The 23,960-nt window shown below is 43.8% G+C and overlaps 1 protein-coding gene across 3 annotated transcripts in view; it reads right to left on the bottom strand.

Annotated features, from left to right (window-relative positions):
- Positions 1-486: 486 nt before the first annotated feature.
- The window catches only part of YARS (tyrosyl-tRNA synthetase), a 28,214-nt gene continuing 4,740 nt past the window's right edge, over positions 487-23,960 (bottom strand). Inside the window, exons 2-13 of one of the 3 annotated variants that reach the window (XM_029227308.1) lie at positions 21,410-21,581; positions 21,213-21,244; positions 16,747-16,876; positions 15,215-15,295; positions 12,223-12,315; positions 9,417-9,552; positions 8,854-8,939; positions 5,605-5,740; positions 4,737-4,834; positions 3,682-3,875; positions 2,998-3,139; positions 1,093-1,326 (exon numbers count right to left, since the gene is read on the bottom strand). In XM_029227308.1, coding sequence (XP_029083141.1) covers positions 1,216-1,326; positions 2,998-3,139; positions 3,682-3,875; positions 4,737-4,834; positions 5,605-5,740; positions 8,854-8,939; positions 9,417-9,552; positions 12,223-12,315; positions 15,215-15,295; positions 16,747-16,876; positions 21,213-21,244; positions 21,410-21,520 — 1,350 coding nt within the window. In that variant the 5' untranslated portion in view covers positions 21,521-21,581 and the 3' untranslated portion in view covers positions 1,093-1,215. Of the gene's footprint in view, positions 1,327-2,997; positions 3,140-3,681; positions 3,876-4,736; positions 4,835-5,604; positions 5,741-8,853; positions 8,940-9,416; positions 9,553-12,222; positions 12,316-15,214; positions 15,296-16,746; positions 16,877-21,212; positions 21,245-21,409; positions 21,582-23,960 lie in introns of all 3 variants that reach the window. The other 2 variants (XM_029227306.1, XM_029227307.1) reach the window with 2 other exon arrangements.

Genomic DNA, 23,960 nt, shown 5'->3' with positions numbered 1-23,960 from the left:
TGTGTGTTGGTGTGTGTGTATACACACATATATATATATGTGTGTATACACAAACACATATATATATCTTTAAGTTTCTGAGTCTTTGATATGTCTGTACAAACAATCTATTCCCTCTGCTCTGAAGCTGGAGTGATACACATGGAAAAAGCTCTGTGTGGGTTTCATTCGAAGATGTTAATTAATTAAATGATTAAAACTTGGCTGTGGCTGCTGCTTCTTAATGGGGTGGGTCAAGGTCGTGGTCTGGGCCCACATTTAGAAGGGACAATGTTCTGGACCCTAAAGTGAGCCTCTTCTTTTTAACACTGCTAAAGGGGAAGTCAAGGTGTCTGCCATCCAGCCTAGTCCACCCCCGCTCCCATTACAGGGTCAAAAGTCCAAGATACAAACAGCCCGAGGCTGGGTGAGGGGCCCAGAAGCTGCTACACACTGTGTTCTCCTTTCCTGAGATGGTGCAGCTCACAGACAGGTCCTGTCCAGACACCCTTGTTCAGACATTTTATTTGAATTTATGACAATGATGCTTAGTGGTCCTGATTGAGATGCCTTATGGAGAAGCACCGCACCCTCCCTGAAGAAAGAACCAGGCTGTGCCATCCAATAACACGCAGCTGGTTTAGGGAGTGTCCCCCCAGCAGGATCAAAGGGCAATCCAGGAGTCCTGGGGCAGGCTCTGCCCCCAGCGACAAGCCTCAGGGTTGGCAGGCATTCGGGAAAGGTGCCAACCACTTGGTAGACCACTAGGTTCTCTGTTTTCCCTTCCCTTCCCTTTTCAAATCCCACAGTTTCCTGTTGGGGAGAGGCTGTAATTAGCCCAGTTCAGGCACCAGATCCCAGCCAGAGGCATAGCTGCTGGGATAACGCTAAGAAAACTGGAAACCAATATTTTTCCAGTTACAAGGATTATGGCATAAACTTTTTCTGAGTTAACATCATATTGAAACCAGATTTGTCAGGTCAGCTGCCAAGGGAAGAAGGTAGGGCTGCACTCCCTGCATTGCCCCGTGCTCATCACTACCCGGGAGGTCAGCCTTTCCCTGCAGCCAGACAGGATGATCCTGGATCCTGGGGAGGCTGAGCTGCACCTCACCGAGTCCCAAACTTCCTGCTTCAGTGTCCTGGGAGATGGGTAAGCGGATGACGGATGGAGCAAATTAAGGAGACAGCAGGTGACTCAGGATGATGAGAGAAGGGAGGAAGACGCCAGGTTGGCTAGCTGATGTTCCCCCCTTTCAGTGATTTACAGGAGATGTACCCTAGCTTGGTCATGAAGTTGGTTTGCTTCCACTGTGCGATGCACTCCTCAGAAATTTTGAAGTCAGCCTGGACAAGAAAAACAACAACAAAAGTGATTATAGTGATGGTGGCAAGACTACAAGAAAACAAAGACTCTTATACTACTAGTAGTGTAAATTGACTCAACTTCTCTAACAGGGCAGTTTGCGAAAAGCTTTCATTTCAGGGTATTTCTATCTTTTGCCTAAGGTAAGTCCATTTTAGGGATTTAGTTGTAGAAAATAATCATGAATAAATACAAAGAACTAGGTACCAGGACATCCATCGTAGCATTCTAAGAGTGAAAAACTGAGAACCACCTCAATGTCTAATAAGGTTTGGGGTAAATTATGATCATTATGATATAATACTGTATATATGTATGTATATGTGTGTGTGTGTGTGTGTGTGTGTGTATGGTTCTCCCCCGCCCCTCAGTATTTAAGAAGATGGGGAAATCTTTGAGCCCTAAAGTTAAATTAAAAAAAAAAAAAAGAAGAAGAGGGACTTCCCTGGTGGTCCAGTGGTAAAGAATCTGCATTCCAATGCAGGGGATGCGGGTTCGATCTCTGGTCAGGAAACTAAGATCCCACATGCTGCGGGGCAACTAAGCCTGCGCGCCACAACTACTGAGCTCACGTGCCTCAACTAGAGCCCGCGTACCGCAAACCATAGAGCCCACGTGCTCTGGAGCCCGTGCCACAACTAGAGAAGAGAAAACCCGCAGGCCACAACTAGAGAGAAGCCCGCACTGCAGCAAAGAGCAACGAGCAGATCCCACATGCCGCAAGGAAGACCCGACACAGCCAAATAAATATTTTTTAAAAAAAGAATAAACATGGTATGACTCAAACTATAAATATATTATTACTATGCATAGAGAAATTCCAGAAGGAAATAATCACTAATGACATTTTTCAGCATCTCTAGGTAGCAGGACTATGGATGTTTTATTTTCTTCATTTTCCCCTACATTTTAGCCACTTCTACAATGAAAATTTATTTTATAGCTAGAAAAAAACAGTGGATTCAAAAAACTGGCCTGGAAAACTAGGAAAGGAGGGAGGGGACAAAGCCATTTGCCACTTGCAGGAGGATGAAGAGGCAGAAACCACTCTAAACGCCCTCCAGAAATACTGTCTAGTTGAGGAAACAAGGAACTAACTAGGAAAAGCCACACGTGTAGTGTTAGTTCCACGAGGAGAGTGAATCTCTGCTGCTTTACTCAATGATGTAGCCCAAGCACCTAGAACAGTGCCGGACACATATATTAGGGTGCTGAATGAATGAAAATTCGCGGCAGGCCATGTGAGTCAATGCCCCTGAAGCAAAGAGAATGAGTGCGCTCAGATCAAGGTGGGCAGGAGGGACCCCGGGAGGGCTCTGATCCTGGCTCCATCATTTCTGGTGACCCTGTGTGGCCTTGGCAGGTATCCTGCCAGATAAATTGGGGATAATCTATCACAGACGGAAGGTCAAATGAGGAAATGTCTCATGTCCCTGACACAGTGCCTCAAACAGTCTGTCAGTGCTCAGTACCTGCGAGGGCCCACAGGCTCCTCAGGCACCTAATTTGACAGGTCTGGAATGAAGAAGGAAGAGAGGGGCTTAGACGCAGGAAGGCCCAGCTGGGAAAAGGGCAGGTGTGGATTCAGGAACAGAGCAATCTGGAGACAGTCCAGGCGGCCCTGGTATGAGGGAAAAAGTGCAGATTGTTACCTGCAGTTTCTCAAAGACTTTCTTCTTGGGCTTAAGCTCTTCATCTGGTTGGCCTTTCTCATAGCCCTTCACAAACACTCGCTCACCAGGAGCAGAGCCGGCAGGAGGGTCCAGAGGCTCAACCTTGCGGCTTGCCCCTTCTCTGGGAAGACACACAGGACAAGATAAGAGTGAGGCTATGGACTGTCTCCAGCTGCCATGGAGGCCAATGCACTGGGGCCTTTTCCTAGGGGCCTAATGGGATCTAGGGAACCCTCAATGCCAGGGCCCTCGGAGTACTTCACTGCTGTGCTACGTCTCTGGATATCACCCGCATTGGGTTAACCAGGGCTGAACTGAAATTCTATGTCAGGAGAGACTCCAAAATCTGGGCTTTTAGGAGAGGAAGTATATGACATAACAGCCAGTGAACTGGGTCTGAATCCTGGTTTCACCTCTTACTAGTAGAGAGACCTGAGCATGCACACAGCTTAGAATCTTCAATTCCTGTTTTAATAAAGTTAACTTTAGGTAAAGTGCTTCATCCACGGCTCTTGTACAATAAATAATCCCTCCATGCATCATCTTTTGGGTAGTGTTCTCAGGGCCTCCACCTGGCATGTGGAAGGGCAGCATGTGGGCTAATCCCCCCTCTTCCGGGCCTCCCCAGGCCCTGTGCTCCCCACCCCCCAAGTCCGCACTCACATAGAAGCACACAGAAGCATGCCTTTGGACTCGATTCCTCTCATCTTCTGGGGTTTCAGATTGCACAGCACCACCACCAGCCTGTCCTGCAGTTCCTCCCTGGGCGCAAACTGCACCAGGCCACTCACCACAGTCCGTGGTTCAGCTTCCCCCACATCAATCTTCTCCACATACAGGCTGTCTGCATCCGGATGCTGCCAGCAGGAGAGATCAGGCTCAGAGAACATCATAATGGAATAGATCATGGGGCCTGGTGAACCCTCTGACTCCAGAAACAGGCATCCACTCCTTACTGAGGCCCTGGAGGAACCCTCTTAGCCCTAACTCTCCAGATCCCAGGCAGCAGACATGAGAAGGGGCCCCAAAGAGGCAGATTTGAGTAACACGAGCCTAATTACTTTTGTTAGAAGTGGAAGGAACCTCTAACAGAGGTTAAAATGGCCGGAACTGCCTGGGTGGCCACCATTATGGCCATGTGTGCACCAGATAATCCCAGTCCTGGGGGGACTGGAAGACAAGAGGCAGCTGCTGGCTTCACCATCCGAAACAAGAGCATCAGCAGCTATTTCAAGGTAGTTTTGGTGGTTAGTCTAATATGGTGAAAAGCAAATCAATACTGGGAGAAAAAAATACCCAGACCACTGGTCCCAGGCCACTGGTTGCATAGCCATCTGCCTCTGGAAAAAGGAAGTCCTCCCTTCACCATTTCCTGGGGCGGGGAGAGGGAAGGACAAAGCAGCTGATCCAAGATAAGGCCTGTGGCTAGTCCAGACAAGCTGGGAGAGACCAGGTGAGTCAATCAGACTGGATTTGGTAGATAAACAAGCTCCTTCTGACTAACATCCCTCCGTATTCTGAGTTCCTGGCTGTGTTTGTTTGAATAAGGTCCAGAGATAGCAAAGGGAAAGGCCTGATGCCTGGAATTAGATGCCTGGGTTCTGACTCGCAATATGACCTCAGGGATGTTACTTCCCATCCCAGGCCAGGTTTCCTCCAGATGGAAGCAGACAAACCTGACCCGTCTGCCTCTCCGGGACGTGGTGGAAAATGAGTACCTTGTCCACACTTATGACTCTCCCCACACGGATATCCAGGCGGGATGGGATGACCTCCTCTGGTTCTGAATTCTTGGCTGGGCCTTTGGCAACTGGCTCTGGAGATGAGAAGAACCCAAGGCTCAGAACTCTCCTCCTTCCCATAACAGGTCAGCTGCTGATGCCCCCAAATGACACTAGCAGGACTTAGTGCAGAATCCCCAAAATCTACCCACTGAATTATACCTTCTTTAAAACAGAGCCAGCAGCCTTTGAGAAGTGACATGCCAGATTTCATCTCTCTCTCCTTCAGGTATTGGGCTGGAGGGGAGGGGAGGGGCCAAGTGTAGCTTTGCCACCATTCAGGCATTCCACATATATTCAGCCATTCCTCCTTTTCTGGCAGGGCCACACAAGACTGTCAATGTTATCTCAGCATCGTGGATGCGTGGCTGGCCAACTAAGAACCAGTTAGGAGCACGTGGAAGGGAACTGGGCAAATCTAGAGATGAGCTTCCCTGAGATGCTGCGCAGACCCTGCCCAAGCAGCTGTTACCCTCATGGTCTAACCCAATTGGTCTCCTTTACTGAAGAGGCGGATTTTGTGAAAGGATCAAAGTACATGTCTCAAACCAGCACTCACAGCAGTGTTGGTACAGCAGGATGTAATCACTTTACAGTACCCACCAAACCAAATTCAAGATGACTGGAGTTCCATTCCACCAGTCAACGGGGCATGACATTCCTGCACTTCAGACCATGCCCCCACCACCGGCTTCTTGGGCCTGAATTGAAGACAGACCCTTTTCTGAGGCCCACTGACAGGCTCTCTACCTGATGATGTCACACCCAACCCCCTCAAGCCCGACCCCTCCCCAGCTGGCCTTACTCTGCTTCGAGGGATCTGGGTAGGCAGCGCTGGACAGTTTCTTTAGTGCAGGGGTATTAAACTTTTCCCGGATGGGATCCAGCAACTTGTTGAGGGCAACTTCAACAGAATTCTTTAGGTCTCCAGGGTGCACAACCTGCAAGTGTACAAGGCCAGGTGAGAAGGGGCACTGGAACAGGTGAACTGGGCACAGGACACCTGAATCTACTAAGAATAATGTGCATATAGGATGCAGGGTGTTTTCTGAGCAGAGTCTTATTTGAACCTCAGAACAAGCTTGTGAAGCTGGTAGAGCAGAGAAGGGGAAATAGGTTCAAAAGGTTATCTAATATGTCCAAGACCCAGGTCTTTTGACACTGAATTTCACACTAACTTGGGGGTTTTTAGAGGCTGAATGTTTTTAATTGACTACTTCTAGTCCCTCCATTTATGCTCAGAGTAGTGGCGTAAAGCACATGTTATTTACAGGTAGGGAAACATTCACATAGGGAAGCTAGGAGCTAGAGACAGCCTGAGGGGGGAGCTGAGTGAGCAAGAAGGAAGAACAGGGCTTTGGAGTTAGAGCCTGGGGTGAGTCCCAGCTAGCTGGCTGACCCCCAACCAGGCACTTAACCCTTCTGAGCTTTGGATTCTTCACTTAAAAAATGAAAATAACAATACCTTTACCTGCTAGAGTCAGAATAAGGATTAAATCACTTAACATGGGTAAAAATGGTGAGTAGTGCTAGTACATGGTAGGAGCTCAGTAATTCCATTTTTTCTTCTCATGTCCTGTGACTACCACTTTTACATCCCAAATCTGGCCCCAAAGGATCTTCTAAGATATTCTGAGGGGACGTCCCCTAGGTATGAATACATGTAATAAAACAATGCCTATGTTTTTGTTTCTGAGGTTATTCCTTCGTTTCCTCGGGAATGTTTCATTTTTTTTTAAAAATAAATTTATTTTAGGCTGCGTTGGGTCTTCGTTGCTGCACATGGGCTTTCTCTAGTTGCGGCGAGCGGGGGCTACTCTTCGTTGCAGTAGGCATGCTTCTCACTGCGGTGGCTTCTCTTGTTGTGGAGTGTGGGCTCTAGGTGTGAGGGCTTCAATAGTTGTGGCACGTGGGGTCAGTAGTTGTGGCGCACGGGCATAGTTGCTCGGCGGCGTGTGGGATCTTCCCGGACCAGGGCTTGAACCCGTGTCCCCTGCACTGGCAGGAAGATTCTTAACCACTGTGCCATCCAGAAAAGTCCTGAATGTTTCTTTTTTTTTTTTTTTTTTTTGCGGTACACGGGCCTCTCACCGTTGTGGCGTCTCCCGTTGTGGAGCACAGGCTCCAGACGCGCAGGCTCAGCGTCCGTGGCTCAGGGGCCCAGCCGCTCCGGGGCATGTGGGATCTTCCTGGACCGGGGCACAAACCCGTGTCCCCTGCATCGGCAGGCAGACTCCCAACCACTGCACCACCAGGGAAGCACCCGAATGTTTCATTTTTAATAGAAAAGTATTAGACCTGCACTGTCCAATATGTTAGCCACAAGCCTCATGTGCATATTTAAATGTAAGTTAAAATTCAGTTCCTCAGTTTACTGGTCACATTGTGAGGTTCAACAGACACATGTGGCCAGTGGCGACTGTGTTAGTACAGACAGAACATGTCCACCATCACAGAAAGTGCTGCTGGTTACGCTGTCAGACTCTTTCTTCAGAAGTGTTTCTTCTATTCCGTCTCATCAGTCCCACAAAGGACTGTTCACAGGGTTGAGGAATGCGGTGTGGGTTCTGTGGCTGCCTCAGATGGCAGACAGAAGGGTTTCAGAGCAATAGCTGCCAAATGTCCAAAAAATGGGCCTTAAGGGCCCTCAGACCTCAGAGGTCATTGAGTCTTTTCTTCCACTTGATGCTCAAACCCTCATACAACCTTGCCTCCAGTGGTCCTCTGGCCTCTGCCTGAACACCTCAGTGATGGGGAATGCAAGGTCAGGCCAGGCAGCCCTGCCCATCACCACACCATTGAGGCCACTAGAAAGTTCTTCAAGCCTAAACAAGCCTCCCTGTGGTCCCCACCCGCAACCCTAGTTCAACCATCTGGTGCCACTAGAAGGAAACTCACCCCTCTCCCAGGAAAGCCCTTCCTGTGTTCAAGGATGGGTGAACACATACTTGCTTCCCAGCTCAACATGCCCAGTTCTTTCAGCTGTGCTTTGTGACACAGTTTGCAGTCTGTTCCCTATCATGGCATCCTTCCTCTCCCCACCAAGACACCCCAGATTGTCAAATAAACCTCACACAATTGAAGTCCAGGGCTGAATGCACAACCCCAAAGGTACTCAGAACAATGTAGAACTGAATGGACGATCAACTCCCTGGTACCAGACTCTACATTTCTGATGACTGAGGCCAAGACCTCATGAACATTTCCGACAGCCCCGTCACATTGCTGATTCAGCCCAAATTCAGTCAGTCAAGACCTCTCCTTTCATTCCCCATACACACTGTTATCACTCCTTCCCTTCATGATCTGGCCCTGCCTCCCTCTCCCGCAGTGCCCCCCCATCACCTTGTAGACTCTAGTCAGACGAAAGCACTTGTGATTCCTTAGACACCATGCTCTTTTCATCTTACCACATCTGTGCACAATGCATTCCCTCACAGGTTTCCTCATGAACTCCTAATCCTCAAGTGAAACCGTGTTTGGATGTTGTCCCCTCCATAAAGCTTTCCCAGACAGCCAGGTAATCACTTCCTCCTGTTCTATTTCTGGACCATGTGTACTTGGTACAGTAACCAGTAAATGATTATTTATTTACATGTCTGCCTCTCCCAGGGACTATGAGCTTCATGAGGATTTAATCCTCTTTGTAATGCCAGCCCCTAGCATGGTGCCAAACACATGTGAACCTAGTGAGTCTTTTGTTAAATTGTTTGTCGAAATGAATAGTATTCTCTATTCTGTTCTTTTATAGTTGTGTCTCTTTTCTGAACCTTGATTTTGTACCTGTCCCTGAAATGCTTCATCTTGTTGAGTTTGTCGGCCCTTCATTCCAGGTTAAGTCCTTTGGAGTGTGATTAGGACACCAATATATTAGTTTTGTGCCATTTGCTAATCTAATCCATGAACCACATGAATCTAAGCCATTAATACAAAATATATGGACCCAAGAGCATGATGACAGAGCCCTGTGGCACATAACAAGAAACCTGGCGAGGCCACGTGGAGAGATTTGTCAGAATGAGTTCAGTGGAGATTACTCCTCCTCTGGTATTACCTCATCAGCAAAGTCCTTTTCCAGGTCCAAGTAAGCTGTGTAGGTTTTGTTTCCACCCCATTTTTCATCTCGAAGGATCACGAACTCTGTAAGAAAAAGGATCCATGCCAACAAACTCACTGATAATGGCAAGTCAGCATTCCTGGCCCAAATGTATGGGTATCTGTAGTTTTTGCCATATATCTTGAACTTCATCATATGGCATTTTATTGTTTTTAAATTGGATGAGTGGCAATGTCGTATACCCAGCTAGCATCCAAGCTCGGGGGAACGATCGTGTCTTACGTCTCTTTTGTATTCCTCTAGTCCACTTGCCTGACCCCTTCATTTCTACCACCCCTGCTCACCCTGACACCCCACTTAGAACCTACCCTGTTAACAAACACACAGATAACTCAACGATATCCCCACTTCAATCACACATTAATATATGAGAAATCAGAGCAGAGATTCGGGGAAGCCAGCCCCTGGAGGAAGACTCTGTGACAAACCGCAAGTATGATCACAGCACTGGTTTTGCTATTTCAGCCTGGCCTCCGAGAAGAAAACAGGCAGTATCTTACCAGACTTGAGGGGAAAGAGGACGTGCTTGATGAAGGACAGAACGCCGTTGTTCTCCACATTCCCTGGCTCACAGAAGGCCTTCTTCAGTTTTTTCTTCACATCCTCTTTCCGATCCAGGAGATCTATCTTGGACTCCTAGAAGCCAGGAAGGAAAGGAGGACCTCTTGTGGTTCAAAATGAGAATATGCTCAACTAATCTGTATTTTAATTTTTTTGGACAAAGATTTAAACATTAAATGACTTTTAACAAAAGCAGAATTAATCGGAGTGAAGGACCACTCACAATACTAAATAAAAATATTTTAATTTTTCTCTCTTCTTCCCAGGCCTTATTTGCAGCATATGGAATCGTTACAAATTTGTAGCTGGAGAATAAACCTCCTGTGTTTTTTCTCTTGAGACTGTATCATAAGTACTTTTGAGTGGCTACCTAGTCTTCGCTTGTAATTTTTATGCTGTATTATATTCCCAATTATTAGTGACAACATAATTTATTTGGCAATTTCTAAACTGTTGGATTATGTTCTCATTTTTACAAACTATATACAATGCTATGATGAACATTTCTGCAGAGGTCCTTTTGCCTTCTCTAGGATTATAGCTACCAAAAACTGCTAGGCCCCAAGCTGTTTTCTGACAGGCATATATCAAGTGACATTGCCATCAGCAGTGTGTCAGAATACTTGTTTCACAGCCATCACCAACACCAGGTATTAGGTATTATCTAGAGCCATTTGTCCTTTTTAGGGTAACAGGCTTTGTTTCTTATTTTGGAGTGAGTGAACTCAACGCCCATTTGTGTCCAGTGGTTACCAAGCTCTGGTCAACATACGACTGTATGTGAATCACCTGGGGTGCTTAAAATAACACAAATTACCAGCTCCACCCAAACCTAATAAACCAAAATTTCTTGGGGTTGGCCCAGGCATTTGTATTTTAAAAAGCTCTGCACGTGATTCTGCGGCAGTCACATTTAGGAACTGCTGCTGGCACTGATTTCCAGGATGAAGATACGGTGAACGTTACTAAATAGGGTGAGTGATAGACTTTGTCAGAGAAACAACTGACACATAGGGCATTTTAATGAGAGAAAAAGGAACGAGTCTATTCCTTTAAAAATAACAATAACGGTTTCTATGCCTATATTTACCAATTCATGATCAGACAAAGATCTAGAAATCAGACTTAAAGCACTAGATGAGTGTCCAAAAATGATTCCAATCAGAATCAACTAGTAAGCTTTGAAAGAAAATACAGATTCCTGAGTTGTTTCCCAGAACCACTTTATCAGAATCTCTAAGGACAGGGCCTTAATCAACTCTCTCTCTCTCTCTCTCTCTCTTTTTTAAAAGTCCCCTAGCTGATTCTGAAGATCAGCCATGTTTGGGAACTCAGAACCCAACCTTTCACATCTTTGAGTTCCACTAATTCTTCTATTCTGTGCCTTAGTGATCAGAACAAAACTGCACTTTCCCCAAGCAGGACTTTTAAATGTTAAAAGACATCATATTTATCAAAATCATTATATTAAACATCACCCTAAGAATCAAGATGCTAACTGGTGTCAACAAGGACATACTGTATAGCACAGGGAACTCTACCCAATATTCTGTAATGATCTATACGGGAAAAGAATGTGAAAAAGAATGGATATATGTGTATGTATAATTGAATCACTTTGCTGTACACCTGAAACTAACACAACATTGTAAATCAACTATACTCTAACTTTTTATATAAAATTTTTATATAAAATAAAAATTAAATGAAAAATAAAAAGATGCTCAGGACTTTCCTGGTGGTGCAGTGGTTGAGAGTCCACCTGCCGATGCAGGAGACACAGGTTCGTGCCCTGGTCCGGGAGGATCCCACATGCCACGGAGCGGCTGGGCCTGTGAGCCATGGCCGCTGAGCCTGCACGTCCGGAGCCTGTGCTCCGCAACAGGAGAGGCCACGGCAGTGAGAGGCCTGCGTACCGCAAAAAAAAAAAAAAAAAAAAGACTCTGAGCTCCCAATGCAGGGGGCCTGGGTTTGATCCCTGGTCAGGGAACTATATCCCACACGCATGCCGCAACTAAGAGTTCGCATGCCACAACTAAGGAGCCTGTAAGCCACAACTAAGGAATCTGCCAGCTGCAACTAAGACCCAGTGCAACCAAATAAATAAATAATAAATATTTTTTTAAAAAGATGCTAATTGGTGAAATGCAACCACAGCCTTCTCATTAATAAGGCTGACTTTTATCACAGTTCTATGGGTGAAGAAACTACTTTTGCTTGTACATTTTTTTTTTTAATTTATTTTTGGCTGCGTTGGGTCTTTGTTGCTGCGCAGGGGCATTTTCTAGTTGTGGCGAGCGGGGGGCTACTCTTCGTTGTGGTGCATGGGCTTCTCATTGCAGTGGCTTCTCTTGTTGCGGAGCACAGGCTCTAGGAGTGTGGGCTTCAGTAGCTGGGGCTCACGGGCTTAGTTGCTCTGTGGCATGTAGGATCTTCCCGGACCAGGGCTTGAACCCATGTCCCCTGCATTGGCAGGCAGACTCTTGACCCCTGCGCCACCAGGGAAGTCCTTTTGCTTGTACTTTTTATCAGCAGCAGTAAAACTTAAAATTATGATTGGATCTCATCAGGACTGCTCCCTGGGTCCTTCAATACTCAAGAACCACTGGAATTAATTGGATAACTTAAGATTTCTTATAGCTCAGATATTTGAGAATTTTAGTTAGCCAGGTTACTATTCTTTCTAGTCCTCAATTTCTTCATCTCTTGAAGATTTCTCAACTCAAGTCAGAGCTGGCAACCTACCTCTTCAGAAGAGCTCATTTTGCTGCCAGTTAATCCTGGAACCATAGGATTCATCAGGTGGACCCGTTTTGAGTAGCCAAGTGCAGGGAGGTACTAGGGGGTTAGAAAGAAACACACGAAAGCAGATATTAGTATGAATTCCTCCTCGGTGCCCTGATCTCATCTAACCTGGCCTGCCACATAACAGTTTGATATATTCGTGCCAATCTTTTTTTTCTACTGAATATATAAATTTTCAGTGGTGATCATAATATTAACAAGGGTTTTATTTTCCTACTGTTTTTCTATTAGTATTACATTGTGAGGCTATTGGACTTACCCTACCGCCATAAACAACTCTAAAAGTTGGAAATATAGAAATATTCCATTTCTATAAGCTGCAAATAACCATTTGCAGACATTAGACAGCAACAAGTGTAGGGCTACAAATCTTGAGAGAAGGGAGTTAGGTGACCCTACATCCACCCTGGCTTTCTCCTTGAGGGCATTTTTTTCAAACTGAGTGCTGAGAAAAAAGAGACCAAGCAGAGAGCAGCAGTCTGACTAAGCAGAGGAGATAGAGATTGGAATTCAGGGCTACCAGGAGGCTAGGATTTGGGGAGGGTTCCAGAGAGAAGGGAGCCCCCTCCGAAAATCTAGGTCAAAGTTCTCCATTGCTTTCTTGATTGACTCATAGCTGTGCGTTCATTCGGAGAGACAGCACGAAGCCCAGCAGAGAACAGGCTCTGGGAGGCTGGAGACCTGAACAAATTTTAGGGGCTCCACAGTGCTGGGGAGACAGAAGTTGAAGTTTAGGTCCAATCAAAGCAGAGAGGGCTTTGTGAATACCCTAAGATTTCAGTTTGAGGCCCCAGAAAGGCCACATACTAAGATAAGGTCCATATTATAGGAGTAAGAGCAAACTGAAATAGACCTATTCTAACAAAGCCTAAAACCCACCCTTGACAGAATCAAGGTGACAAGTCAGTAATTAAACAGAAAACATGCACTCTATAAATATAATTCAGAGCCTCTACAGCGTATCTACGGTGTCTCTGATACACTGAAAAGTATTAGAAGTGGGAAGCAGAAAAAAAATGACTGACAGTCAAGAGGAAACAGTCAATAAAAGCAGACGCACAGATAATCCAGATACTGGAATAAGGAGATCAGGATGTCAAAATAACTACGATTGGTGTGTTAAAGGAAACAGAGGAAAAGATGGACAAAATGGATAAAAGATGGAGAACTATAAAAGAGAATTGGAATCTATAAAAAAGGATCAAATGGAAGTTCTAAAATGGCACAGTACAATACTGGATGGATTTAACAGAAGACAGGATTAATGAACATGAAGAAAAATCAATAGACAATAACCAAACTAAAGCACAGAGGGAAACAACAGAACAGACTATGAGACATGTGGGACATGATCAAGAGGTCTAATCTGTGTAAAATTAGGGTCTCAAGAGGAGAGACACAAGAGGACAGAAACAATATTTAAAGGAAATAGTAGGGGACAATTTCCCAAGAGGACAGAAACAATATTTAAAGGAAATAGTAGGGGACAATTTCCCAAATGTGATGAAAATATCAACCCATAGACTCAAGAAGCTCAGCAAAATCCAAGCAGGATAAATACAAAGAAAACTAAAGCTAAAAACACCATTGTCAAATTGCTAAAAATCAGAGGCAGAGAAAACACTAAAAGCAACCAGAGAAAAGATATACTATCTGCAAAGGAGAAACAATGATACTTACAGGTGACTTTTCAATGGAAACTATAAAAGCCAGAGGCAACAGGACAACTCCTTAAAATGCTAAAAGAAAATAACTGCAAACCTAGAATTTTATACCCATTGAGAGCCAAGGGAAAAAAATACAAAAACAAAAAAGAAAGCAAAGGAAAGATGTCCTCAGACAAAAGAAAGCCCAAAGAACTCATTACCAAGAGCCCTGCATTGCAAACACAAAACACAAAGGGGTCTTTAGGCTAAAGGAAAATGATCCCAGAGGGAAGCACAAGGCACAGAACCGCAGGAAGAAATCAAGAGTATCAGAAAGGGTAAGTGGGGGTAAATATACATGAAAATTGACTGTTTAAAAAACAATTATAGGGCTTCCCTGGTGGCGCAGTGGTTGAGAGTCCACCTGCCGATGCAGGACACACGGGTTCGTGCCCCGGTCCGGGAAGATCCCACATGCCGCGGAGCATCTAGGCCCGTGAGCCATGGCCGCTGAGCCTACACGTCCGGAGCCTGTGCTCCGCAACGGGAGAGGCCACAACAGTGAGAGGCCCACGTACCGCAAAAAAAAAAAATAAATAAATACAATAAAATTATATCTTGAGGACATATTTGTATACTTATTTGGACAAAGGGTAGAAACATTTTAGAGTCATCAAATCACCCATCAGGAATTTACTTTTTTACTAGCAGTGTTTTCTCTACTCCCTTACCAATAAGAGGTTTTGAGCAGCTTTCAAAAATACCAACCACTTCTCAATAGCCCCTTTCAACTTACTCAAGTTCTTTCCCAGAAAAGAAGTATTATGGGTTTGTGCTAATTTCCTCCTTTAAACCCTGTTAAACCTCATCTCAGAGATGAGTCGTTTATTTAAGATCCAGAGCAATATGGACCAAATGGTCTGGGAAAGAACAGTAGTTCTGACTGGTGTTAGCTTTCCCTGGAAACTGAGCTATTAGGGAAGAAGCAAAAAAGAAGAAAAAAAAAAGAAGCAAATCCAGCAGCTTTGGGGGCAGCTTCCTGGTGGTGGCAGCAAGAGCACAGGCTTTTGAGTCAGACAGATCTGAATGCTAATTCCTGCTCAGTCACTAACTGTGTGATACTGGACAGCTTTCTTACTCTCTCTATCCTCAGCTTTCTCATCTGCAAAACAAGGTGAATAATACCTACCATACCATATGATTGCTGGCACTGGCACATTGAAGAAACTTCAATGCACACCTCTGCGGGTCAAAAGAAAAAAAGATAGGAAAAAGAGGACACTAACCTTCTCCGCAAAGGTGAAAATCTTTCTCTGGTCAACTCCTCCAAATTGGGCATCTACTTTCAAATACTCTTCATCCAAGGCCTGTGGAAAGAAACACATGAGCATAAACTCCTACTGTATTTCCTCTGTATGGGTCCAAGAAATCAGAAACTTTTGAAAACCACTAAAATTTTCCGAAGGTAGAACCAGGAAGCAAATAAGCAGCACTCAGCCTTCCTGTTGGCTTCAAGAGCTAGATACACATTTGCTGAATGCCTGCAGTGAACAATATTCGATGTGGATGTCATGGGGTAAAAAAATAAGAAGAGTCTCTGCTCTCAGGAAGCTCACAATCCAGTGAGGAAGGGAGAGAAGACATATCATAGTCATGTCAAAAGTACCCAATGAATAAGGCAGCCTGTGACAAGTGTCAAATAACTGGCATAAAAAGGAAGTCCTGTGAGAGCTCAGAAAAACGGGGCAAGACTGAACTAGGATAAACAGTTACTATCACTTATTAGATGTCAGGCCTAGTGCCAGTCCTGTGGATGCAGAGATGAATCAGACCCAGATTCTGCCTTCAAGAAGCCAATTAACTAGCTGGGGAGAGAGACACGTGAATACGTAATTTCTATACAGCATGCCAAGGGCTAACTTACATGTTCATTTAAGGAACATGTTAACACGAAGAAAGAAATTATTATCTCTGTTCAGACTGGTGGTGGTGAAGGCTTCCTAGAATCAGATTGTGGGCTGAGCTTGGTTTTGAATATATAGATGCTTTTCACCATGCAGAGGAAAGAGAATGTGAGAGGGCACAGAGGTGTGAAGTGTTTAGGCAAATTATGAGTGATTCAGTCTGCAAAAGCACAAACTCCAAGGGATGTGGGAAGTGGTGAGTGATGAGGTTAGAAAAGTTGGTAAAGGGCTTCCCTGGTGGCGCAGTGGTTAAGAATCTGCCTGCCAATGCAGGGGACACGGGTTCGAGCCCTGGTCCGGGAAGATCCCACATGCTGCACCACAATGAAGTGTAGCCCCCGCTCACCGCAACTAGAGAAAGCCTGCGCAATGAAGGCTTTCTTACAAGTCATAGTAAAATTTTACTATGTAAAATTTTAGTAATGTAAAAGTAAAATTTTAAACTAAGCCTGTGCTCCTGCGCTCTAGAGCCCAGGAGCCACAACTACTGAGCCCGTGTGCCACGACTACTGAAGCCTGCACGCCTAGAGCCCATGCTCTGCAACAAGAGAAGCCACTGCAATGAGAAGTCCGCACACTGCAATGAAGAGTAGCCCTGCTCGCCGCAACTAGAGGAAGCCTGCGTGCAGCAACGAAGACCCAATGAAGCCAAAAATAACTAAATAAAGTAAAAAAAAAAAGAGTGGTCTAGGAAGCCTTGGGGGAGGGGCAGTGGGAGAAAGGAAGACAGGAAGGAAGGCCTACGGCAAGGTGAAGGAACAGCCAGTATGTGGGTCTGACTGGGGCTGAGAGAGGTTTGTGACCAGTAGTTAGAGCAGAAAAGGTCATCAGGCAACTCCATCCCTCCCAGGTACCTGCAGCCCTGGGTACAGCAGGCCACTCAGCAGAGGGTGCTCCACCTGCTTCACCACCTCAGCTCCTGCTTTCTTGGCATCGTGCTGTGTGACCACGGAGGAGAGGCGATACACATCTAGCGTGTACTCTCTGAGAAGAGACAAGAGGGGACAGCTGTAAGACGGGGCCCAGGTCTCAGTTTAATCCTAAAGGGCGGTGTTAATTTACTCTCTCAATCTTAAGACATTCAGACAGCATACTGCCTGGTAATTTCTAAAACGTGAGCAGTCCATCCTCTCCTTTAAAATATGACTTTATTGGGACTTCGATGGCGGTCCAGTGGTTAAGACTCCGAGCTTCCACTGCAGGGGGCCCGGGTTTGATCCCTGGTTGGGGAACTAAGATCCCGCATGCCATGTGGCACAGCCAGAAAAAAGGATATTCTTTTAAAAAATAAATACTACTTTATTTTTTTGTTTTTCCTTTTTGAAGATGGCTTTAATTAATCTTTTTCTTTGCTTATCTCTTGAAATAGGGCTTCTCTGCCATTCCCCTCTACACTCTTCTTCTGGAATGCCTATTAAATAAACATCAGAATTTCTTCAGTCTATCTTCCTTGTCTTTTTTAATTTCTTTTAACTTAAACACATGTAAGGAATAATGAACAATATTAAGAATAGAATACCCATCACTCAGTTTAAGAAAAGGGACCTATCACTTGTAAAGCTCCTGTGCACCCCTCCACAATCCCATTTCTTCCTTCTCCAGAGTAACCAACCACAAGCCTGAACTTTTGTATCTCTTTCCTGTTTTATGTTTGTATCTCTAAACAATGTGCTATAAATATTCTCATATGTGTATCCTGGTATACATGTGCAAGTTCCTTTATATATGCTTAGGAGTAGAATTTCTGGATCATAGGGAATTTGCATCTTGAACTTCAGTTCAAGATAATGTCAAACTATTTTACAGAGCGGCTTTTAATCAATTTTATTACTTAACACTCTCACTATTTTAAATTTTGCCAATTTGGTAAGCAGGAATGGTTTCTCACTGTAATTTTAACCTGTATTTCTTTGAATAATAACCAAGGGGGTTAAGCATTTTTCCAAAAATGTACTCGTTGTTTGGTTTCTTCTGTGAAATGCCTATTTAAGTTTTTCCTACTGGATTGATTCATTTTTGACAACTGATTTTGCAGTTTTTGACATATAATACTGGACATTACTCCTTTGTCAGTTATATATGTTATAAACATCTTCTCCCAGTTGGTGGCTTGTCTTTTTACTTTATCTTACTTCTGATGTACTGAAGGTCTTAACTGTAGTGAAGGTAAATTCATCTATCTTTTCCTGTGATTTGTGCTTTTAGTGTGTCTGGTTTAATTTTCCCTGACCTGCGATCATAGGACAGCTTTATACATTGTCTTTTTTTTTTTTTTTTTGCAGTACGTGGGCCTCTCACTGTTGCGGCCCCCCCTTCCGCCGCGGAGCACAGGCTCCGGACGCACAGGCCCAGCAGCCACGGCCCACGGGCCCAGCCGCTCCGCGGCATGCGGGATCCTCCCGGACCGGGGCACGAACCCGCGTCCCCTGCATTGGCAGGCGGACCCCCAACCACTGTGCCACCAGGGAAGCCCTATACATTGCCTTTTATATGTTTTGTAGTTTGGCCTTTACAATTAAAATTTTAATCTACTTGGAATGAAGGGATCATCTTCTTCCCTATGTGGATAACCAATTGTCTCTGCACCATTTTTGCTTAAAAAGTTTATTCTTGCTCTGCTGACCTGCAATGCCAGCTCTGGCATATATCAGGCTTCCATATTTGTGAGGATCTATTTCTGAACTCTTTATTCTGTTCCAGTAGTTAATTCTCTATACTCATGCTATATAAATGAAAAAGGACTTGGTATATAGAACACACAAGGAACTCTTTAAAAAAAAGTTAAAAAATGGGCCAAAACACTTGCATAGACACTTGATTAACAGAAAAGGAAACACAAATAGCCAACAAAAACATGAAAATAATCTTTTTTCAATACATATTTTCAGGTATTTTACCACTACACTTGAAAGGTAGTTTGGGTGGGTACAGATTTTTAGGTTGGAAATTCCTCTCCTTCAGAATTTTAAAGGTTTTGCTTCATCCCCTTTTAGCTTTCACTGTTCCTTTGGAGAAACACAAAACCATTATGATTCCTGACATTTTGTATGTCACTTCTTTTGTCCCTTTGGAAGTTTGTATAATACTTTTTTGTCTCCAGTGCTTTAAAATGTCAAGATAATTCACTTTATTTATTTATTAATTGATTGATTTATTTTTCATGTGGGATCTTAGTTCGCAGACCAGGGACTGAACCTGTGTCCCCTGCAGTGGAAGTGCACAGTCCTAACTACTGGACCACCAGGGAAGTCCCAAGACAATGTACTTTAGTGTGGGTTTATTTTCATTCATTTTATTAGGCACTCAACAGGCCCTTTCAATCTGGAAACTCATGTCCTTTAATTGTCCTTAAATTAGTACTTCATTTCCTTCCCTCTGACTCTTTGTTCTCTTTTCTGGAACACTTATTACTCAAATATTGGACCTTTTGGCCTAGTACTCTAGTTTTATCTTTTCCTTTTTTTTTTCCCATTGTGGTCTGTGAGGCCACAAAAATCAAAATTCAAGCACATACAATTCAACTAGCTCCCTCAAGGTATATGTAGTCTTAAGTGTTCTTCTTGTATTTTACAGATTCTAAGACACATTTTTTTAAACATTTAGCATCTCTGAAATCTAGGTGGCTTTTTAAAATAAAGGCATGTCATAGATTAATTAGCAATATTTTTTTTTGTTGTTTTTATTTTATTTTTTTGGCTGTGCCACATGGCATGTGGAATCTTAGTTCCCTGACAGGGATTGAACCCGTGCCCCCTGCAGTGGAAGTGCAGAGTCTTAACTGCTAGACTGCCAGGGAAGTCTCTAATTAGCAGTATTTTTGAAAGCATCTTAGATAAACTGAAATACAAATCTCTTTGTATTTCTACTTTCACTTGGTTTCTGGACACTGAGTATTCTTTTTTTTAAAAAAATAAATAAATTTATTTATTTTTGGCTGAGTTCGGTCTTTGTTGCTGCGTGCGGGCTTTCTCTAGTTGCAGCGAGTGGGGGCTACTCTTCATTGCGGTGAGCAGGCTTCTCGTTGTGGTGGCTTCCTTGATGTGGAGCACGGGCTCTAGGCACACGGGCTACAGTAGTTGTGGCTCACTGGCTCTAGAGCACAGGCTCAGTAGTTGTGGCGCACGGGCTTTGTTACTCCGCGGCACGTGGGATCTTCCCAGACCAGGGCTCAAACCCGTGTCCCCTGCACTGGCAGGAGGATTTTTAACCACTGTGCCACCAGGGAAGCCCGCCACTGAGTATTCTTGACTAATTTGCCAATTCATTTATTTGAAGCATCTAGGAAGCTTTAAAAATATTTTATCCAGCATTTTTTTTTTTTTAATTTATTTGGCTGCATCAGGTCTTAGCTGCAGCACGCCAGCTTCTCTTTAGTTGTGGAGTGCATGCAGGCTCCATAGGGAGCGGGCTCAGTAGTCGCAGCATGCAGGCTCTAAAGTGCCGGCGGGCTTAGTTGCCCTGCAGCATATGGGATCTTAGTTCCCCAGCCAGGGATTGAACCCTCGTCCCCTGCATTGGAAGGTGGATTCTTAACTACTGGACCACCAAGGAAGTCCCTTATCCAGCATTTTAAAAATGCTTTTCAGGGTCTCCCTGGTGGCGTGGTGGTTAAGAATCCACCTGCCAATGCAGGGGACATGGGTTCGAGCCCTGGTCCGGGAAGATCCCACATGCCACAGAGCAACTAAACCTGTACGCCACAACTACTGAGTCTGCGCTCTAGAGCCCGTAAGCCACAACTACTGAGCCTGAGAGCCACAACTACTGAAGCCCGTGCGCCTAGAGCCCATGCTCTGCAACAAGAGAAGCCACCGCAATGAGAAGCTTGTGAACCGCAACAAAAGAGTAGCCCCCACTCGCTGCAACTAGAGAAAGCCCATGCACAGCAACGAAGACCCAACACAGCCAAAAATAAATAAATTAATTAAAAAAAAATGCTTTTCAGCAGGAAGGTTGGTCAGAGTACCTAGTCTGCCAGATTGTTGGAAACAAAAGTTCTTATCCACATCTCAACCATGCTTACAGTTTTTTTGTCCATCTCTCTGGGCTGCATTCTGGGTGAATTTCTTAGTAGAGGCAGACCTCGTTTTACTGCACTTCACTTTATTGTGCCTTGCAAATACTGTGTTTGTTAAAAATTTAAGGTTTGTGGCAAACTCCTTTCATCAAGCAAGTCTATCGGCGCCATTTTTCCAACAGTGTTTGCTCACTTCATGTCTCTGTGTCGCATTTTGGTAACTTAAATATTTCAAACTTTTTCATTATTATTATATTTGTTATGGTGATCTGTGATCAGTGATCTTTCATATTGTAGGCATACCTTGGGGATATTGTGGGTTCAGTTCCAGACAACTGCAAGGAAATGAATATTGTAATAAGGTGAGTCACACAAATTTTTGGTTTCCCAGTGCATATACAAGTTATGTTTACACTATACTGTAGTCTATTAAGTTTGCAATAGCATTATGCCTAAAAAAATGTACATACCTTAATTAATAAATGTTAAAAAACACTAACCATCATCTGAGCCTTCAACAAGCTGAAATTTTTTGCCATAGTGAAATCAACAGGAGTTTTGCGAGCTTCAGACTTCACGAGGTTTAAGGACAGAAGCCATCTCCATAACATAAAAGTGCAAGGTGAAGAAGCAGGTGCTGATGTAGAAGCTGTAGCAAGTCACCTGGAAGATCTAGGTAAAATAATTAATGAAGGTGGCTCCACTAAACAACAGATTTTCAATGAAGACGAAACCACCTTATATTGGAAGAAGATGCCATCTAGTACTTTCATAGCAAGAGAGAAGTCAGTGCCTGGCTTCAAAGCTTCAAGGACAGGCTGTTAGGGGCAAATATAGCTGGTAACTTTAACTTGAAGCCAGTGCTCATTCATCATTCCAAAAATCCTAGGGCCCTTAAGAATTACGCTAAATCTACTCTGCCTGTGATGTATACATGGAACAACAAAGCCTAGGTGACAGCACATTTGTTTATAACATGGTTTACTGAATATTTTAAGCCCACCATTGAGACTTACTACTCAGAAAAAGTTTCTTTTCAAAACATTACTGCTCATTGACAATGCATCTGGTTACCCAAGAGCTCTGATAGAGATGCACAATGACATTAATGTTGTTTTCATGCCTGTTAACACAACATCCATCCTGCAGCCTGTGGATCAAAGACTAATTTCGACTTTCAAGTGTCATTATTTTAGAAATACATTTCGTAAAGCTACAGCTGTCATAGACAGTTATTCCTCTGATGGATCTGGGAGAAGTAAATTGAAAACCTTCTGGAAAGGATTCACCATTCTAGATGTCATTAAAAACATTTGTGATTCATGGGAAGGAGTCAAAACATCAACATGAACAGGATTTGGAAGAAGTTGATTCCAACCTTCAGGGGTGAAATTGAGGGGTTCAAAACTTCAGTGCAGGAAGTAACTGCAGATGTGGTGGAAACAGCAAGAGAACGAGAACTACAAGTGGAGCCTGAATTGCTGCAATTTCATGATAAAACTTAAACGGATGAGGAGTTGCTTCTTACGGATGGGAGGAGAAAGTGGTTTCTTCATATGGAAACTACTCCTGGTGAAGTTGCTATGAAGTGTAGAGAACAAACATATCGACACCAAGGGGGGAAAGTGGTGGTGGGGGTGGTGGTGGGATGCATTGGGAGATTGGGATTGACATGTATACACTAATATGTATGAAATGGATAACTAATAAGAACCTGCTATATAAAAAAATAAATAAAAATTTAAAAAGATACTATGAAGACTGTTGAAATGACAACAAAAGACTTAGAAGATTACATAAACTTAGTTGATAAAGCAGTGGCAGGGTTTGAGAGGACTGACTCCAATTTTCAAAGAAGTTCTACTGAGGGTAGAATGCTGTGAAAATGTATTGCAAGTTATAGAGAAATTGTTTGTGAAAGAGTCAATCGATGTGACAAACTCCACTGTTGTCTTATTTTAAGAAACTGCCACGGCCACCCCAACCTTCAATAACCATCACCCTGATCAGTCAGCAGTCATCAACACCAAGGCAAGACCCTCCACCAGCAAAAAGATTACGACTTGCTGAAGGCTCAGATGATGGTCAGCATTTTTTTAACAACAAAGTGTTTTTATTTTTTAATTAATCTATTTTTAAATTTTATTTTATTTTTGGCTGCATTAGGTCTTTGTTGTTGCATGCGGGCTTTTCTCTAATTGCGGCAAGCGGGGGCCACTCTTCATTGTGGTGCATGGGCTTCTCTTTTTGCGGAGCACAGGCTCTTCGTGCGCGGGTTCAGTAGTTGTGGCTCATGGGCTCTAGAAAACAGGCTCAGTAATTGTGGCGCATGGGCTTAGTTGCTCCACGGCAGGTGGGATCTTCCCGGACCAGGGCTCAAATCCATGTCCCCTGCATTGGCAGGTGGATTCCGAACCACTATGCCAAAAGGGAAGCCCATGACAAAGTATTTTTAAATTAAGGCACACACATTTTTTTTTAGACATAATGCTACTGCACACTTAACAGACTACAGTGTAGTGTAAACATAACTTTTATATGCACTGGGAAATCAAAATATTCATATGACCCCCTTTATTGTGATATGTACTTTATTGAGGTGGTTTAGAACCAAACCTGCAATATCTCTGAGGTATATGCTTTATTTAAATTCTAAATGTCCAACAGTGGGGAATGTAAAGAAAGTTAAGTTAGATGAAGTAAAAAAAGAAATCAACTTGTAAGCAAGATCTGGGTTCACATCATGGTCCTTTTACTTATTGGCTGCATGAACTTGGGAAAGTTAAATCTGAATCTATTTCCTTATCTGTGAAATAGGATAGAACAATGCTTACCTTAAAAAGTTGTTCTAAGGGTTTAAATGCAAAAGTGACCATTAGAGTGATACATGGCTTATTTGAGAGGTTAAAAAAATTAAAGAATGTGGAAACTATGAGGCAGCGGGCAGGGGATGGGGGAGTGGGCGACAGTTACTTAAGAAACTGTAGATTAAAAAATTAGGACATAAAATTATATGTATGTTAATGTTACAAATATAAATTTTTCTTTCAC

The sequence above is a fragment of the Monodon monoceros genome, unplaced genomic scaffold (genome assembly GCF_005190385.1).
Source record: "Monodon monoceros isolate NGI ecotype Baffin Bay Population unplaced genomic scaffold, NGI_Narwhal_1 Super_Scaffold_18, whole genome shotgun sequence".
Lineage (NCBI taxonomy): Eukaryota > Metazoa > Chordata > Mammalia > Artiodactyla > Monodontidae > Monodon > Monodon monoceros.
Note: the sequence above shows the minus strand (reverse complement) of the source record. Positions and strands in the feature narration are given on the sequence as shown.